At 39.5% G+C, this 19,724-nt stretch overlaps 1 protein-coding gene across 5 annotated transcripts in view; it reads left to right on the top strand.

Annotated features, from left to right (window-relative positions):
• ULK4 (unc-51 like kinase 4) overlaps positions 1 to 19,724 on the top strand; it is a 592,979-nt gene that overhangs the window by 211,079 nt on the left and 362,176 nt on the right. For all 5 annotated transcript variants that reach the window (XM_087870115.1, XM_045798163.2, XM_045798161.2 and 2 more), the window contains 2 exons: positions 5,187 to 5,238; positions 5,342 to 5,486. In XM_087870115.1, coding sequence (XP_087726241.1) covers positions 5,187 to 5,238; positions 5,342 to 5,486 — 197 coding nt within the window. The remainder of the gene's footprint in view (positions 1 to 5,186; positions 5,239 to 5,341; positions 5,487 to 19,724) is intronic.

Genomic DNA, 19,724 nt, shown 5'->3' with positions numbered 1-19,724 from the left:
ATTATAATGAACTAGATTTCTTCTTTTAAAACTGATGAAATATATTTTTAATACTGAAATTTACATTTAGTGTGTATTTAAGATTAAGGTATTGTTTCAGGCTACATAGTGTTATGCCGTCTGGATCTTTTCTCAAGTTGATTGCTTTCATGAAATACAATGATGAGAGATTTACCCATTCTATTTTTGAACTCTTGAAATCAGATCTTCAATGAGGATCTTTGATTGTGTCACATGACGTGAAACTGCTGGGTTGTAGGGTGTGTTCATCTTCAGCTCTGGTTGGTGCCGTGAAATTCGTTGTTGTGCCAATTTTCTTATTTACTGTGGTATGTGAGTACCGATGCCCCCCCCCCAGTTTTGCAAGTTCTTGGTATTAATGTGATTTCTTAACTGGATATATGTAAATCGGTATCACAGTGTTCTAATTTTCATTTCTCTGATCATTAGTGGGTTTGAGTAGTTCTGCCATATTTGTTGGCTGTTTGGTATTCTCTTTTGGGAACCACTTGTTCCAGTTTTAGGGATTGTTCATCTTTTTCTCGTTGATTTTTTTTTCTTGTATTCCACGTATTAATCCATTGTCAGGTATGGAGATTGTAGAAATTTCTCCTAGCCAGTGGCTTTTCTTCTCATTTTGTTTATGGGGACTCATCTGATACAATTTTTTTTATTTCAATTTATACTTTTGAGAGGTTATTTAAGAAGTCCTTTCCTACTTTAGTATCATAAAACTGTGCTCTTATATTTTCCTTTAAAAGCCTTTCTTTTTAACGGTTAGATCTTTAATACTCCTGTAATCATTTTTTTTTTGTATTCTCTGGTATTTTTTTTAACCAAAAAGATAGCTAATTATACCTAAACCTTAAACGAATAGTCTATATGTTTTTGCACTGTTGCTAATGCTCTCGCTTCCTTTTGCTGAGTTTCCATATGCGTCTGTTTCTGGCCTCTCCAATATAGTCTATAAATCTCTTTGTCTAGCCCTATGCTTGTACCACTTTATTTTCTTTACAGTAAACCTGGAAACTTCGTAGGGTAAATCATCCCTGCCCATGATTTCTTGAAAATTCTTTATTATTCTTGTTTCTCTTCTGTTGTTGAAACCAGCCTCTGTGCTCCAGAGCCAAAATGTAACGCAAAGGAGAGTTTGTGTATAAAGAAGGAAGACAGTTTATTACTTTGCTATAGTAGGCTAATGCCTCCAGGGCTACAAGCCCATCCAGGGTAAAAGGCTGAGGGGTTTTACAGGAAAATACAGGATGTGGGTGGTTCCAAGAGGAATCTGATACACATTCTGCCAGCTGTCTTCATCATGTCAGGGTGGTCTTATGATTAGCACTGGCGCGGCCACCCGAGTCTCGATTATTAGTATACGTTGGGGTGAGCGAGATGTCAGTATCGATACTGAGTTCCTGGAACAAAGGATTCTACAGAAAAACTAGTGAGGGGAAGGGAGAGGCTTCAAGAATGAGAAAGAGGAAAATTTACTCAGAGTCAAGCCTTGCTCAAACACTAGTGTGTCCCTCTAAATTTCCATCCAACTTTCTGTTTCTATAGCAGTATCACTACTTTCCAAATACATTATGGAATCAATATGAGGAGTTCATGAAAACCTCCTTGGAATATACATTGGAATTATGGATTAATTTGAAGAGAGTTGACCTCTCTGAGTCTTCTCATCAATGACTATATGTTACCTTCATTTGTTTCTTCTCTGATACAGAAATATGAGTTTCTGACCTACATCATTTTTCTTCTCTCCGAAGAGCTTTTTTTTTTTTTTTTTAAAGATTTTATTTTCAAGTAATCTCTCCACCCAATGTGGGGCTTGAACTCACAATCCCAGGATCAAGAGTTACATGCTCCTCGGACTGAGCCAGCTTGGTGCCTCTCTCTGAAGAACTTTTTAAAACATTTCTTGCAAGGCAGGTCCACTGGCAGGAAATTTCTTCCATTTTTGTTAGTGTGAGAAAACCTTTATTTCTACCTTTACTTTTGAGAGATAATTTCACTCAGAATTCTAAGCTGGTGGTTTTTTTCTCTCAACTTGAAATATTTCACTCCAGCATGACCTGTCGGGTAAAATGAACTGAGATAAATGAGTCTTTAGTGTGAGATTGTATGTGTGTGGCTTGAAGCCAGGTTCTGTTCACTGTTTGCTGAACCTGTGGTTTCAGAGGGTAAAATTCCTTCCAGCATCCTTGTTTTTGTCTCTCCTATTGTTTTGGGTTTCCCTAATAACTCCTTCTGACATAAAACCTGTGTCTTGCAACTCTCTCAGTTGTAATCTGTTTATTATACAGGAACCTTGTGGATGTTGTGGTGGGAGGGGAAGCATACCACAGTCCTATGGTTAGATTCCTTCTGTGAGCCTATGCATTGGTCAGCGACCTTCACAAGTACTTCTCAGTTGTTTCCCCCCACACGGGAGATAGGAAGGCTTGGAGGTGCTAGAGTTCGGTTTGTCCTTTGCAGGTCATTTAGGTTCTTCTTCTTCTTCTTCTTTTTTTTTTTTTATGCTGTGTTAGTCACCATATAGTACATCATTAGTTTTTGATGTAGTGTTTCATGATTCATTGTTTGTGTATGACACGCAGTGCTCCATGCAATATGTGCCCTCCTTAATACCCATCACCAGCCTATCCCATCCCCCACCCCCGTCCCCTCTGAAGCCCTCAGTTTGTTTCCCAGAGTCCATAGTCTCTCATGCTTCATTCCCCCTTCTGTTTACCCCCCCTTCGTTCTTCCCTTCCTTCTCCTACTGATCTCCCTGCTATTTCTTATGTTCCATAAATGAGTGAAACCATATGATAATTGTCTTTCTCTGCTTGACTTATTTCACTTAGCAGAATCTCCTCCAGTCCCATCCATGTTGCTGTAAATGTTGGGTAATCGTCCTTCCTGATGGCTGAGTAATATTCCATTGTATATATGGACCACATCTTCGTTATCCATTCGTCTGTTGAAGGGCATCTCGGCTCCTTCCACAATTTAGCTATTGTGGACAATGCTGCCATGAACATTGGGGTGCATATGGTGCTTCTCTTCACTACGTCTGTATCTTTGGGGTAAATACCCAGTAGTGCAATGGCTGGGTCATAGGATAGCCCTATTTTTAACTTTTTGAGTGACCTCCACACTGCTTTCCAAAGTGGCTGTACCAACTTGCGTTCCCACCAACAGTGTAAGAGGGATCCCCTTTCTCCACATCCTCTCCAACGTTTGTTGTTTCTTGCCTTGTCCATTTTTGCCATTCTAACTGGCGTAAGGTGGTATCTCAGTGTGGTTTTGATTTGAATTTCCCTGATGGCTAATGAGGTCAGTTAGGTTCTGGTAAAATAGTGTCCCCTGTGTCCAGGCCTTTGTTGAGGAGAAAAGAATGCTCTGAGCATGTTTCAGAGTGGTTAATTTTTCCTCCTTCTGCTGGCAGCATGGGGGGGGGGTTCCTCTGATTTTCACCTTATGAATCTAGTGGGGATTCTGGGCAAGTGGGGGCTCCACTAAGGCTGGGCTCTAGGAATATTTATCCCCCAAGCTCAGGCTCCAACGATTAGTTACCGTTCCAGTTTTTGTACCAGTTGCTGGCTCCAGTGGCGATTTATGCTCCTCTTAAGTTGTGATTCTCTGTATTTGCCTGGTTCTTCAGTGTTTGGGGCAGCAGTTTGTTCTGTGATCTAAGTTCTCTGATGTTTCTGAGAAGAGTTGTTGATTTTGTTTAGCAATTTTCTTGTTGTAAAGATGTTTGGGACAACTTCCAAGGTTTTTTCAGAAGTCTACCAATGGTGATTGTACCTGTAAATATTTTCTACCTGTTTTTCTGTAGAAGTCATAATATCATAGATACCTTATAATTTTATTGCTCTTGTAGATCATATCTTAATTATGTTATTTAATTGGTTACTGTAGGCATATAGGAATATTGTTGATATTTGTTTATTCATCATCTGTCTGACGATCTTGCTTTTTGACCGTGCTTAACTGTTTTTCAAACTTGAATTGGACACTTAGATCATTTATGTCAGTCCCACTTCTCTAAAACCTTTAAGATAGGGGTTGATCATGTTGATAGGTGTTCAGAGTAGGATATATTTCTTTCCTTTGCATGGTTTTTGCTTTTGACATCATTGTGAGTTTAGAGCTGTCAGGATTCCTTAGTAGAGCATGACATCTATGCTTTGAGTGATGTGACATCACTTAATGGAAGAGGATAAACAAAACATCTCTGGTTCTTAAGGTTCTTGCAAAAATATCAAGATATATAGAAGCTTATTACATAAGGTAGAGCTGGAATAGATTCACGCTGATGGGCCACTACTCATGTGTGGAGATCTTTACCTGTGTTGAGCTTCCTTTCATTGGTTTGGACAACAAGATGGTATTGGTGGGCTGTGACCAGCTTCTCCTGCCCTTTTATCAGTGTGGAGAGAACAAATACATATTTCAGGGTCAGGAATAAATTCAGTTGTAAACAATAGGAGTTTTGCTTATTGTTGCCAAAATTGTTCATCAAACGAAGGAGTAGGTTTCCAAATTAGATTGTGGAAATGATTTGTCCTTTCTTCATTGTTTTCGCCCAGGGGAATAATTTTGTTATTTTGGAGTAGGTTTCAAACCATATTTGATTTTGCTCTGTGTGAAATAACGAGGAAATCCTAGAGGTGGTTTGTGTAGTGGATTTACATCTTTTGAATCAGTTTCTAAAAACACCCAAGATTAACTTGTCATGGCTCTTTGATGTATTTAATAAAGCGTGAGGATTGGGTATCTCCTTTTCCCCCAATATTTTGATTGTGTACTTTAAACTTGAGTAATGATCACCAGCTTATATATATTAATTTGGTGGTTTAATGTCAACCCATGCCAACCAGATTTTATGTTATACAGTAAGTTCCTTTCGTAAAGTCTGAAGATTTGATAGATTACTGTTTTGATGATCATAATGTCATTTTGACCTGAGGACTTTTTCAGAGTTAAATGAGCTTGGTGGCTTATTAAATGTCACGCAGAGTTTAAATCCAGAATACATTTAGCTGTTGATTTCCCCCCCCCTCTTTTTTTTTTTTTTTGATTTTCCCCCTCTTTTGATTAGTGATTCTGTCAGTGCAAAAAGCACAGATAGTAGTTAATAACCAGTTTTGTGATTAAAAAAATTGGAACCAAGTCTTTTATGTCTTTTCTTTAAGGTTGTTGATTATATCCTGCCACCCTTGGTGTCCTTGGTTCAGAGCCAAAATGGTAAGTGTGACCACATCAACGAGAATGCCACTAGGTACACATTCTGTTTTCATTCCCTCTCCATGTACTCACATTCTTGGCATTTTTTTTTTTCCCTTTCAAGTGGAGTGGAGACTCTTCAGCTTGCGGTTGCTCTCAGAAACCACATCTCTACTCGTGAACCAGGAGGTTGGGGATGGCAAGAAGGAGGCAAATGTCAACTTTGACAGCAATCTGCTGGCTCTCATTAGAGACGTCTTACTTCCCCAGTAAGTCACACGTGCTGCATTCATATAGAGAAGTGTAGAATGTCCAGGATGCTTCTGTCAAATCAGGTCCAATGATGGAGTTGGGGTCTCGGTGTCCTGTGCTACTATACTGCATAGATCCCAGGAGAATCCATTTAGAGCCTTACCTGTGTTCCCTAAGGCCCATGACTCTGAGGTTTTGCAGATTTACAGGTGTTCTGTCCGGAGGGGTAAGGTTTATTATTCAAGGTCAACATTACAGGACTATTGGAACGTGCAATCGGGACGTTTCCTGGCTCTGCTCTGAAATAATAGAGATGGAAAGAAATCTTCCTTCACCCCAAACTCTTGGAATGAAAATTAAGCTTATTTACAAACAGGGTATTTTGGTGGGGGGGAGGTGTGGGTGGGTGGGTGGTACTAGAACAAGTAATGACTATTAATTAACAGAATGGGGTGTTATTTTTTTCCTTTGACTCCACGGTTCACGTAGCAAACACACAGGAGGATGACGACTGAGAGGACCCAGTGCAAATGTGTGAAACTCTAAAACGACATCTTATAATTGAGGGACATTGAAGTTTTCTTTGCCCCACCGTGAGTCTAATCAAACAGAAGTACAGGGCTCCCTTGTTTTATTATGCTTTGCTTTATTGTGCTTCGTGGATGTTACATCTTTCACAATTGAAGGTCAACCCTCCGTTGAGCCAGTCCGTTGGCACCATTTTTTCCAATAGTATTTGCTCACTTCGTGTCTCTGGGTTACAGTCTGGCAATCCTCACAATGTTTCGAGCTTTATTATTTTATTTGTTATGTTGATCTGTGATCAGTGATTATGACTTGCTGAAAGCTCAGATGACGGTTAGCCTTTTTTAGTAATAAAGGTTTTTTAAATCAAGGTACATGCATTTTTTTTTTAGACATAATGCTGTTGCACACTTAATAGACTATATAGTATAGTGTGAATTAACTTTTATACAAGCTGGACAACCAAAAAGTTCATTTGACCTGTTTTCTTGCCGCATTTGCTTTGCTGTGATGGTCTGGGATGGAACACACAATATCTCTGAAGTATGCCTGGAACTGAAGTTGAAAAACGTATGCCAGCTATCACTGTTAAAGAAAATTTTTACAGAATTCAACAGATGCTGGATTGCATGTCCTGGACCTGTGTGCCTGCCTACTCACGGCTTTCTTCAGGGCCCAGGCTCTCTGAGCTCAACAGGGTTTCAGGAGTGGCAGTTTCACCAAATGCTCCCTTCAGTTTGTCGTGCTTCCCCAGATCACCGGCTCTCGTGTTAAGACAAAATTCATTTCCACACTATATAGACGCCAGATCTGATTATATTCCGCAGCACTCAACCACTCATCGTCGGTTTAGGAAGGTTCGTCTTAGGGGGTGCGTGGCCAGTGTGTATGAGCCCTCTTCCTGCAGAGGGGCCTGTCGGGACTGCTTGGAGCTTGATCTGTGATGGCTTGGTTTCCAGAGCCAGACTCTGTTTCTCCTATCCCTGCACTGCTGCCGTGGGTTTCGGGGAGACTCCTGGTCATGAATGTGTACTGTAAGAGTACTTTTGATACCCAAAGTAAGTGGTTATCTATAGAAGAAAAAAATTTAAACTTTCTCATGCCAGAAACTATCAGTAAATGTATTTTTGGCTCCCTTTGTTATCTCTGAGTGTGTATGTTTGTACTCATATGGGTAAACATAAGATTAGAACCTTCTCTCAAGGGATTAATTCATGCTTTCAGTGCCATCTTACACTTCTAAACCATATGTAATTATATGCATCTTTCTGATAAGAAAATGCCTACAAATATATTTTTTGTGAAAAATGCAATTTTTGAAAGATGTACTTTGGATATCTGCTGTCTAACAGCTTGTAGAGAAGCATTTCTCAGGACCTGAGATGTGCCCCCATGGTAGAGACAGGATTTCCTTTAACAGGACTTCACAGGTTACTTAAAAAAATTTTTTTTAAATTTATTTTTATTTAAGTTCAATCAAGATACAATGTATTATTGGTTTCAGAGGTAGAGGTCAGTGATTCATCAGTCTTATACCCAGTGCTCTTACATCCTGTGCCCTCCTAATGCCCATCCCCCACCCTCCACCCCTGCAGCAACCCTCAGGTGGTTTCCTATGCTTAAGAGTCTCTGATGATTTGTCTCCCTCTCTGATTTCTTCTTGTTTTACTTTTTCCTCTCTTCCCCTATGATCCTCTGTTTTGTTTCTTAAATTCCACATTATCAGTGAGATCATATGATAATTGTCTTTCTCTGATTGACTTATTTCACTTAGCATAACACCCTCTAGTTCCATCCACATCATTGCAAATGGCACGATTCAGGTTTTTATTGATGGCTGCGTAATATTCCATTGTATATATATCTTCTTTATCCATTCATCTGTCGATGGACATCTGGGCTCTTTTCTGTAGTTTGGCTATTGTGGACATTGCTGCTGTAAACATTGGGGTGCAGGTCCCTCTTTGATCACTGCATTTGTATCTTTGGGGTAAATACCCAGTAGTGCAATTGCTGGGTTGTAGGGTAGCTCTATTTTCCACTTTTGAGGAACCTCCATACTGTTTTCCAGAGTGGCTGCACCAGCTTGCATTCCCACCGACAGCGTAGGGGGGTTCCCCTTTCTCCACATCCTTGCCAGCATCTGCCGTTTCCTGAGTGGTTAATTTTAGCCATCCTGACTGGTGAGGACTTCACGGGTTACTAATAGCTGGTTAACACCCATGCAAATTTGAAATAAAATTTCTTCCTATCTGAAGTCTGCCCACTTTTGGAAGAGTTTGTAAAATGAAAAGTGTTAAATCTATAATTCCGTGCTTTTGTTTTACTCCTCTGAGCTTGAATAAATACTGTGTACTTCCTGTAATGTGTATCTTTACTTTTCCCAGAGATGAGGAATTACAGAGGAAAATACAAACGAAACCACATGGCAATTCAAGAACAGAAGTAACGTAGATGAGTGCAGGTTTTCATTAAGCAATTTGAAATCCACTTTAGATAATATTATGAAATTGGTTGGGATATGGTGTGCGGACACTTTCAAAGCTGACTGACTCTGACGTGATGTGTAGATCTTGGCTCTACATTTCATTCTCTTGGCCTCAGTTTTCTAATCTGCAGAATGGGGACAATAGGGTCTAACTCAGAAGATAGTTGTGGGGATTAAATGGGATGCCTCTTATAAAACAGTACAGTATGTGGGGCACGGTGAACTCTTGACAGTAGTAGCACTGGTACATTATTATAATCTCTCCTAGTAACCTTTAAAGGCAGATCGTGATAGTACAATAATAGTAGTAATAGTACATACTTCAGAGATGTAAAGTGGCCATTAAAATAGGTATTGCTGATTGTGCCTACCCGGCATATATAGTAAGGGCTCAGTAAATGTTAAATAAAACTTAAAAATGAAATCTAATGCATTCATTTAACCTTGACTAGAAAACTAGAAATCTTGATAACTCTTGGTGATTATAAGCTTAGAAATGCTAATCATAGAAAATTCATGTTCTTCATTGAGTAGGTAAATATATGGCTTAAGAATTATGAGAAATCTTAAAAAAAAAGAATTATGAGAAATCTCGCCATTTGTGACAACATGAGTGGACCTAGAGGATATTATGCTAAGTGAAATAAGACAGAGAAAGACAAGTACCATATGGTTTCACTTATATGTGAAATCTAACAAAACAAAACAATTAAACAAAACAAAAACAGCCTTGTAGATACAGGAAATAAACTGTTGGTTACCCGAAGAGGGTGGGGAGGGGGGAAGGGGCAGGCGAGATAGGTGAAGAGGGTTAAGAGGTATAAACTTGCAGTTATAAAATAAGTTACATGGATGTCATGTACAGCTTACAGAACATCAATAATATTTTAATAACGTGACAGATAGTGGTAACTAGACTTATCTCAGGGATCATTTTATAATGTACAAAAATATTGAATCCCGTGATGTACACCTGAAACTAATAAAATTTTGTATGTCACTTGTACTTTAATAAAAGAATTGTGAAGTTTCTACAGTTTATAAGAGTGACATGGTATCGGCTTCAGTTTGGCAAATGAACATATTAACATCCACATTTTTTTTTAAAGATTTTTATTTTATTTATTTGACATAGAGAGAGATAGCCAGCAAGAGAGGGAACACAGGCAGGGGTAGTGGGAGAGGAAGAAGCAGGCTCCCAGCGGAGGAGCCCGTGTGGGGCTCGATCCCAGAACGCCAGGATCACGCCCTGAGCTGAAGGCAGACGCTTAACAACTGAGCCACCCAGGCGCCCCATAACATCCATATTTTTAATTTTATTAAAGTTTTCTTTTTTTTTTTTTTTTAAGAGTTTATTTGACAGAGCACAATCAGGGGGAGCAGCAGAGGGAGAGGGAGAAGCAGACTCCCTGCTAATCAGGGAGCCCAATATGGGGTTGGATCCCAGGACCTTGAGATCATGACCTGAGCTGAAGGCAGATGCTTAACTGACTGAGCCATCCAGGTGCCCCATAATTGTGTTTAAGTTTTAATCTTTCTTTGACCTTAATACTTTGGCTAAAGCCAAGGGGATAGGCTTTTCATGCGCATATACTGTAGGCTTCAGTTTTTACACAAAAAGTGTTATATTAGTTAAGACTATTTTATTTGCAAACAGTAACCCTCAAATTAATTTGGAAAATAATCATGTGTTCACATTATGAGCTTGTGCTGATATTAAATATAGCTGGATTCAGGGGTGTGAGTGATGTCGACAGTCTTGGTGTTTGTGTCTTTCTCACCATCCCTCTGCTCAGCCTACAGCTATGTGGCTTTGTTCTCAGAGAGGCTCTTTCTACTTGGTGGTTAAATGGCTCCTGGGTGTTGATCCTCAGGAAACAGTGGATGTCTTTTCTAAAAGCTTTAACACAATGTTCAGGGAGGACAGTAATTTAATCTTGTTAAATACCATGTAATACCTGTGTTCCAGGTGCTTGTCAGAACTGCTAGTGCTATGAATGAAAACTCAGTTGTAAGAATAAATATCTTATTAAATATTAGTTATGGTTCTCAGAGAAATAGAACTGATAGGATGTATATATAGAGAGAAAGAGATTTACGAAAAGGAAATTTGCTCCCATGACTATGAGGCTGAGAAGTCCTGAGACTGGCAGTCAGCAAGCTGGAGACCCGGAGAGCCAATGGTGTAGTTCTGGCTTGAGTCTGAAGGCCTGAGAACCAGGATAGCTTGTAGGGTATATACCAATCTGAACGCTGACAGGCTGGAGACTCAAGAAGAGCTGATGTTTCCAGTCCAAAGGCAGCCAAAGAACAATGTCCCAGCTCAAGGCAATAGGACAGAGGAGTTCTCTTTCACTCAGCCTTTTTGTTTTACTCAGGTCTTGAACTGATTGGATGAGGCCCACCCACATTAGGGAGGGCAATCTGCTTTACTTAGTTTACTGACTCAAATGTTAACCTCACCCAGACAGACCCAGAATGATGTTTGACCAAATAACTGTGCTCTTGTGGCCCAGTCAAGTTAACACATAAAATTAACCATCACCCCATGTCTCATAAATATCCTGGGTGGATTGCTTTCGGTATAAATTAATGAATTAATATAAAAGAAGTGTTACCTCTTCGCAGTGCCCTTCCTTTGCTTTCTGAAGAGATGAACTTCAGTTGTAAGTATTTGTTTAGTGCCTTTTCTTGTGGAGAATTATAATACCATGAATAGAGAGGTGGTATTTCAGTTAGATTTTGAAATCTAGATAGGGTTGCGTAGAAAAGCAGTGGGTCTTCTAGGCAAGATTGGGGCACGCAAAAGTGTGGAAGGGGCAGAGTAGTAAGCAGTAATCGGGTCAGCTTATTTCCAGTGGATACCTGCATGGGGTAGTTACATGAAGTGAGCCGGGGAGAGAATGTTTTTTCTCCTAATCAGCTTATTTATTCACTGGTACTAATTGAGTTCATCTTACCCTATAGGCATATTTCTAGTTTCTGGGAACATAATGACCAAGACAGGCACAGCCTCTATGGAACATGTGCTGTCTGATAGAGCCAAATATGTCAGACATTAATATTTTTTAACTGAAGAAGTCTGTAAGTCCTGCAAATAGAAATATTTGGTTAAGTATAAATTAAATACCAAAGCCAACTTCCTTCAGCGGTGTGCCTGTGTAATGTTCATAAACCTGCCACAGAACACATGTTCTTTCTGAAACGTTCTGTGTGTTTACTATTCCTTGGCTTTTGAATTTCACAATTCACCCATTTAACTTCAGAAACACTGAATCTCAGTATTTCTCAATATTTTATGACCTTAAGACACTATTTCCTACGCTTATCTATTACCATCTCCCAGAACTCTTTTGATCACAGTTTTGAAATACTACTCAAGGGCTTTTCCGTTAAGATCAGGAACAAGAAAAAAGATGCTCGCCATTAAAACTTCTTTGTAACATTGTATCACGAGTATTAACTAATGTGATAATACAAGAATATTAAACTCTAAATATTCCATTAGATACATATTGATGCATAACGAATTATCACACACTTCGTGGCTTAAATCAACATCTACTTAGCTCTGTAGGTGGGAAGTCTGACAGCGTGACCGGGTTCTCTGTTCGGGATCTCACGCCACTGAAGTCAGGTGTCTGCTGGGCTGAGTCCTTGCCTGCAGACAATGGGAGAAACCTGCTTCTGGGCTCAGTCAGATTGTTGGCAGAATTCAGTTTCTTATAGTTTGCATTAGTTTCTTAAGGCTGAATTACCACACACTGACTGGCTTAAAACAACAGAAATTTATTCTTTGACTGTACAGGAGGTCAGAAGTTCAAAGTCAAAGTCTTGGCAGTGTTGGTTCCTTTTGGAGGCTCTGAGGGAGAAACCATGTGTCTCTCCTGGCTTCTGAGGGCTGCCAGCAATCTTGGGCTTATAGCAACGTCCACTCCAATCTCTGCCTCTGTCTTCACGTGGCCTTCTCCCCTGTGTCTGCCTTGAATTTGCCTCTGCTTTTCTTGTGTAAGGACATCTGTCATTATGTTTAAGGCCGACCCTGAATTATCTTGAGATCCTTAGTCACATCTGCAAAGCCTCTTCCAAATAGGGTCACATTCACAGGTCCTGAGGGTTAGGACTTGGACATATCATTTGGGGCCATTATTCACCCCGGTACACAGTTATAGGACCAGTCTTTGTTTCTGTGCTGCCTTGTATTCCATTAGGTGCCCACATTTCTTCTCACGGGTCCCTCCATCTTTACGTCAGCAACAGTTGTCAGACCTCCCTCGTGCTCGTAACATTTCTGAGTTCCTCGTCTGCCACCCACCAGCTTGAGAAAACTCTGCATGTTCAAGTCTGTGATGGTGGCCCTTGGTAGGCTGGGTCTTATGATTAGAATATACTTGTGACGAAATCTTGGCTCTGCCACACTTGGTGCCTGTGTCGTCACCTCCTGTTCCTCTCCTTCCTTCCTTCAGTTTCACCTCCTCCAAGGTGGTTGGAATGCCACTAACATAACTGATGCACAAGAAAAAGTTTTTTTCTGGGAAGAAAGATAACGATATATACTCAGGAAATTGCTACGGTTTCCTTCAGCAGAGAGACAAGATTTGGTTCGGGAGGTTCATGCAGAAGAGGCAATATTTAATGAAACTTAAGTCCAGAGTGACTTCATCAATTAAAATTGGCACCTCTCAGAAGTTTAATATCAAAGTCATTATCAATGAACTGGTAGTATCGAAAGTAGTCTCTTCTCTTGACTGAATGTTTTTTTCTGAGACTTGTTCCACAAGGTGAGGGCATTTCTCTTTCAGTATTTAACCATAAATGGGACTAGATCCTTCACTCAGGAAAGACACCATTGCTCTTCTTGGGAAAGAGGAAAGTTTAATATTCATACAAAGGTAGATCATGTCATTTGTACTGCATTGTGTGATTGTGCATACGAGGTTTAAAGCCCTTCCTTCCTTCCTCCCTCCCTCCCTCCCTTCCTTCCTTCCATAAATATATATTGAGTGATTCCACTTGCCAGGCACTGGGGATGCTATGGTGGGCAAGATTTGGATCCCTGTCCCTCAGTGCAATTATATTCTAGTGGGTGAGACAACACAGTAAACAAATATATAAGATGATTGCAGTTAATCGTGAGCACTATAAAGAAAAACAAAACATTAAGCAGTGTCAGGGGATAGAGAATGATCATAAGGGGAATGAGGAAGGGGCTGTTTCAGGTAGAATAGTGAGGAAAGCCTTTAATGCCAGGTAGCAAGCCATGGGGAAAATCTCTAAGGAATTTGCCTTTGCTAGGCTGGAACTACTTTGCCAATATGTATTTTAGTTTTCATATTTTCTTTTAGCTTTTTGTGTTTTGAAAAGAGATCATGCTGATATAAATGTGCTTACAGTGTTTTTATGACAATATGGCAGTCAGCATTTCTCTCCTGGGGAAAATGAGTATTGCCATTCTTCTTTATAATTCTCTTGTGACCTGTGCAATCATCAGGGCCATAATGACTTCATAAATTATTAAGACTTTGTTTTTTAGAATCTCAGAAAGGGCTATATTTTTTACAAATTAGAATTGTATTTCCTCTTAGAAATTGGAATTTGTTAGTGGATTCCATTAGTGGCAATACACCGTAGAGCTGTTTATCTGGCTTTGAAATAATATCTGGTAAAAGTTGTGAGCTTGACTACCTGGTGTATATGTTGGTGGCTTAACGGACATCCAGATGGTTCTTTATTGCGTCTTTGTTTCCCTTAACCACAAATATCCTATGTTAAAATAGATGTAAATTGGCCATTTCTGATGGAAATCTGAATTAGAGTATTTCAATTTTAGCTTTTCCTTAGATAATTTTATTTTGCAAATAAAATTTAAATCACAGATATTTTTTTAGCAGAAAGAAGCATCATAACATTCTGCTTTGTTCCTTTTACTTAATCCTTCTACGTTTTGAGTGTCTACCTAAATCAGTGCATTTAGGTACAGTGATCCCTCCTGGGATACAACCTATAGGAATCTGAAGTAGGATAATCTCAGAGTGAAAGTAAGGGTAAATATTCTTGTATCCCTCTGAATCAGGATAATACTGATGCTCTAGTTCTTTGGATAATATTTGGTGAACTTTGAGGGTTGCTTCCCTTTTTTTTTTTTTTTTAAGCCTTTTAGGCCTTCATAGTAAAAATTTGCTATTGGTTTTCTGGAAATCCAGAAGAGCTGAGAGTTTACTATCTGAAATTATGTTTAACAGTCATTTTGAAGTCCTACCTATCTTTCTTTCACTTAAAAATACTAAAAAATATACAAATATATATGTTTATATATGCCATTTGTCTATTTCTCCACCCACTTATGTATCCATTTAACTTCTGATGTACTTAAATACCTATGCATCCATGCAAGACAGCGGAATATCATGTAGAACTCAGGTTCTACAAGACTGAAAAATTCTCAAGATATCAACGCTTTGGTTCATATCCTTCTCAGTTCATAAAATTTTGGAGTTGACTCATGATATCACCTAGTTCAAATTTTGGACAAAACTTACAGAAAATGCCTAAGAGTAGGTTATTTACTCCTTTCTCACAGCCATCTGGTGGGGAGGTCCTTGGCCTTCTCCAAAGGCAGGTTTCACCTCCACGCCTTTGCAGCCTTCTCTTGAGCTTACCCCACACATCTCTTTGCTCTACGCTCTAAGCTTTGAATCCATCTTGCATTCTGTTAAGCTATGCCTTTAAACACACTGCCGTCTTCATATCTTTCCCTTGCTCAAAAACCTTTGTAGAAAGTAACATTAACAGCACTTATCTAGCCATTCAAGGCTCTTCACATTTTGCCTCTTGCCTACCATTTTATGTTAATATCTGCCTGCTCCCCAACATGGTTTCTCCATTTGAGGTGAGATTTACTTAGTACTTTCTGAAATTTCTTCCTTAGAACCTGTCTGTACTGCCAATTCCCAGATACCATACTGGGAATATCTCATCTATCCTAATATAAGTAGATTACTGTCTTGTAATCTACTTATCTACATCTACATTTATAAATGTACTAAAAATGATTAAATAATTTCCAGTTACTGAATATTTAGGATTTTCCCAGTATTTCATAATTATATATACTGCTGCAAAGCGTCACTTTTCAGGCTACATCTTTGGGTACATACTATTTCTTTTTGTTGACTCTCTAGGGTTGGAATCAGTGTAATAAAGTTATATACATTTTTAAGGGCATTTAATATGTTTTGGCAAAGTTTTTTCAGAGATGATGAAGAGTTTATCGTACCACCTTCCCTTATGAACCTATTTTGCTGTAGCCTTGTTATCTCTTGAATTCCTTTAGATATTAGTGAAGTTGGCCATTTCCCTCCATGCTTCTTGGCCATTTATATTCCTCTTAGGTGGATTTCGTCCACTTTTTTTTTTTTGGTTGGATGTTTATTGGCTTGCAATAGCTTTTTATATATTAAGAATATCTACTCTGTTGTATCAACATTCTGCAAAATTTTCCCTCATTTGATTCATTTATGGTGGTTTGCCATTGAGAAATACTACTTAAAAACTTTGAAGCTCTAAATATTTTTTGATTCATTTCTTATTGTCATGCTACAGAGCACTTCACTCAAGATTATGTGAATATTTACTCATTTAGTATTTTAATGGAAATTAAATTTTTTTACTTAAATTCTTAATTTATGGGTGATACATTTTCATAATATATGCCCTGACCATTCTAACCCCCTTTCTAAGGTCACTCTTTTCTTTTCCAGTGTATGTCCCCTTTATTTCCTTTTAATTTATGTCTATATTCTTGATCCCACAACACTTAATAACTGTTGTTATTTTGTAAAGTAATTCAGCTTTTCATTTAGTGGTATCTTCCTCATTGTACTTCCCTCTAAAGTTCCTTGAATATTCTGGAATCCTTCTTTCCCCTAGAATTCTCAGAGCACACTCCATTGAGATGTAGAAATGTGAATTTGTGGCTTACTCCAAGCAGAGTGGACCTCTTCAAGATATGGGCCTCCCCTTTCTACCAACAGAATAGATACTTCTTTCCACTTGGCCAAATATTTGGTCACTTCCCCAGAGTAGCTTCTCCCAAAATGCAGAGTTATTTTGATAGCCTCTTTCCACTTCCTGCCAGCTTACCTAATTGGGCACCAGGCACTTAGCAAGATAAGGAAGAGACCATCCCTTGGGTCCCTTAAATATGTGATTTTTAGAGGTGTTCTCTCCTTTGGGATAGATGTGGATTTAGGACAAATGTCTTTTCCTGCTTGGGTTCCAGCTGTTTGGAACCTGGAAAAGACCCTTTATTTGGGAGGATTCTAGAAGTAGAAGAGTGGGGGCTTATGTTAGCGATCTCAGCCTGTACCCAGGCTCAGGGCACTTGGAGGGCTCCTCTCCAGCTGCTCTCCATCAGAATGGGCCGGCTCTTCCCTGGTCACTCTCCTTCCAAGGCTTTTCAGGAGTCCAGACTTATCACTGTTTGGTTCCTGCCAAGTCACATTCAGAGGAGTGCGAGATCCAATTACCGTCAGCTCAGCTGCTTTATCTCTGTTCAGAAGACAAGCTTAATAAATCACAGCATTCTTCTGGCTAGTTCTTGCTGACCATTACAAACCTATCTTTGATGAAATGAAAAGTATATTCGATATATTCAGTATTTGTATTCTAAACAAATCTATTATTACCCTTCTTTTTCCAGGGGGAGAAAAACATAACAATATTCTTTGGGGAAATTCTTATGCACAGACCGGTACAGGCTTCATCATTCCCTCCTGTTTCAAGGTTAGATAACCTCAAACAACCTAAGACACTTGAATTTCAGTCAGTCAAGCTTCATCTGCGTGTTCTTTTAAAATGTAGATTCTACATATTCCTGTTAACTCTATTTTAAAATAGTTTGTATTTTCTCAGTCTTCTTGGGATTGTTTATTACATTTCTAACCAGTTGTCCATATTTTCTCTTGTACTTTCCACAAGAAAAGTACAGAAGATTATATGGGAAGCTTTTTTTTAAATTCAAAGACTTGTGGTCCTTTCCTCAGTGATTCAGCTAAGTCTGGGAATGGGGACAAGGGGAGCCTGTCGTCCAGTGTGTTTGTGTGACTCATCGGAAGCCTCCCATCCCCACTGCAGTTGAAATTCTCTGGCTGACAGTTTCCAAATACTGGTAGGCAGCTGAAGGGTACATCCTCCTCTTATCTGACTTAATGCCTCATTTTAAATTCAGTGCCTCAGTTTCTCTTTTCAGGGTGTGGGCCCTGAAGAGCTAACTTAGCAAGTGTGGGGTGTTCAAGCCCTACATGTTACAAACAGACTGGCCCTTGACCTTCTTCTGGGAGATAGCTTCTGAGCCTTTGGACTATCCTGCCTGATACGAGAGTCTGTGTATACAGGGGGCCTTGAGCCTGCCAGATACTTTATGCTAACAATGTGGATTTTGGTGGGCCCCTTGGGCTATATATAGCATATCAGCTTGACCTCTGGAGGGGCTGGAGACTGAGCAACTAAGGTTGGCTATGCAGACACTCTTTGCCCATGTGACCGACCCCGAATGAAACTCTGGACACTGGGGCTCCAGGGAGCTTCCCTGGCAGGCAGTGTATGCCCTATGTTGTCCAAAGTCTTGCTTGGAGGGAAAGCTTTGTCCACACACCTCCACTGGGAAAGGACAGCTGGCAGCTTGCTCCCGGTCCCGCCTGGACTTTGCTCTATGTGCCTTTCATCTATGCCGATTTTCACTGTAACACACCATAATTGTTAGCATAACAGCTTTTCTGTGAGTCTTCCTAGCAGACCATTAAACCTGAAGGTCGTCTTGGGTGCCCCCAACTTAGGATGTAAGAGCTTTTTATTTTACAAGACTCTTCTAGAGAGGAATAATGATTTCTCTCTAATATGCTGAGTTGTTCCTTTTTTTAAAAAGGGTTCAAACTGGATGTTAAATTTTATGAATACATTTTTATCACCTCTAAATATGCTTCCTTGATTTTTGTTTTATTCATATGATAACACGTATTGTTTTCCTAAATTTGATTTTTTTCATTCCTGAAATTACTTATGCTTAGGTTATGCTGTATTTTTTAATATACTGTTCTCTGATTTATTAACATTTATGATTTTATTATGAATGATTAATATTTTGACTTTTATCTTTGTCATACCTGGGCAACACTTTTAATTGCTATAATTTAAAAATATTTTATAAGAAACCTTTCTAAAATATGGTACTTCCTGCCTCCTTAAACAGAGCACGCTACCCAATTTAACATTTTCTTGACTCACTACCCCCATTTTGAGCATTACGGTGTGTAATGGGCCCTCTGGTCCCATTGAGGTATGAGCAGCTGCTGCTTCTACGTTAAATGCTCCCCAGACTTCTCTCTGTTTAGAGTTCTTGGGTTTCCTTTTTTTTTTCTTCTATGCCTTCAAGTCTCACTTCTTTCTGTAATAGTCCCTCTCTTCCCTTTACTTGGCTCCTTTTTAATGGCTATGGGATTAGAGGCTGCATAATTAAACTTGTTATAGAATGATTTCCAAAATGAGAGTAAATAGGCTCTGAGTAAGAGCCTGGGGCCCTGTTCTCCAGATGAAAAGCATCCGCTTCATGTCATGGATTTTTAAATATACATTTTGGGCTTGGGGAGATGGCTGACTCCCTTTTTAGCTGTTGGTTGTTCCAGAGAGTTGAGTCATAAAGTTAATTGGTTTGTTTGTTCATCTGTTTGTGTGTCCATCCATTTCTCCAGCTGTCCATCCCTTCACCTGACACTTACTTCTTGAGCCCCTCCACAGTGCTGTAGACCAGATGGCCGAACCTGAGTAGGTATGACGCGGTCTGCAAACCAGCGTCTGCCTCACAAGTAACACGGAGGCCCAGTCTGAACTGTGCTGTGGAAGCTTTGAATTAATAAAGAACTTTTATTAATTTATTTTTATTTTTATTTTTATCCTCTCTGGCAGTAATTTTCATTTCAGATTTTAAAGTTTTCATAGGAAGAATACTGTACAGAAAAGAGTTAACATAGCAGGTCTGTGGCTGCTCTCCTTAGACAGGCCTGCTTACTGGGCGACAGGCCGGCCCTCGGCAGGTTGGCATTGTAGAATTTGGCGCTCGGAGTGTTTCCAGTCCCCATTTAACTGCTGGGGGTAGTTCAGGCTGCCTGGGCTGTTGTGCAGACAGCAAGATTTATGCTGAATGTCTGCTTTCCCACTTGGTCGTGATGGATAATCCTTTTAACGT

This window comes from Ursus americanus, chromosome 20, assembly GCF_024610735.1.
Source record: "Ursus americanus isolate L20-20 chromosome 20, mUrsAme1.1.p, whole genome shotgun sequence".
Classification (NCBI taxonomy): Eukaryota; Metazoa; Chordata; class Mammalia; order Carnivora; family Ursidae; genus Ursus; species Ursus americanus.
The sequence above is the reverse complement of the archived record's forward strand: the minus strand, read 5'-3'. Positions and strand labels throughout refer to the sequence as shown.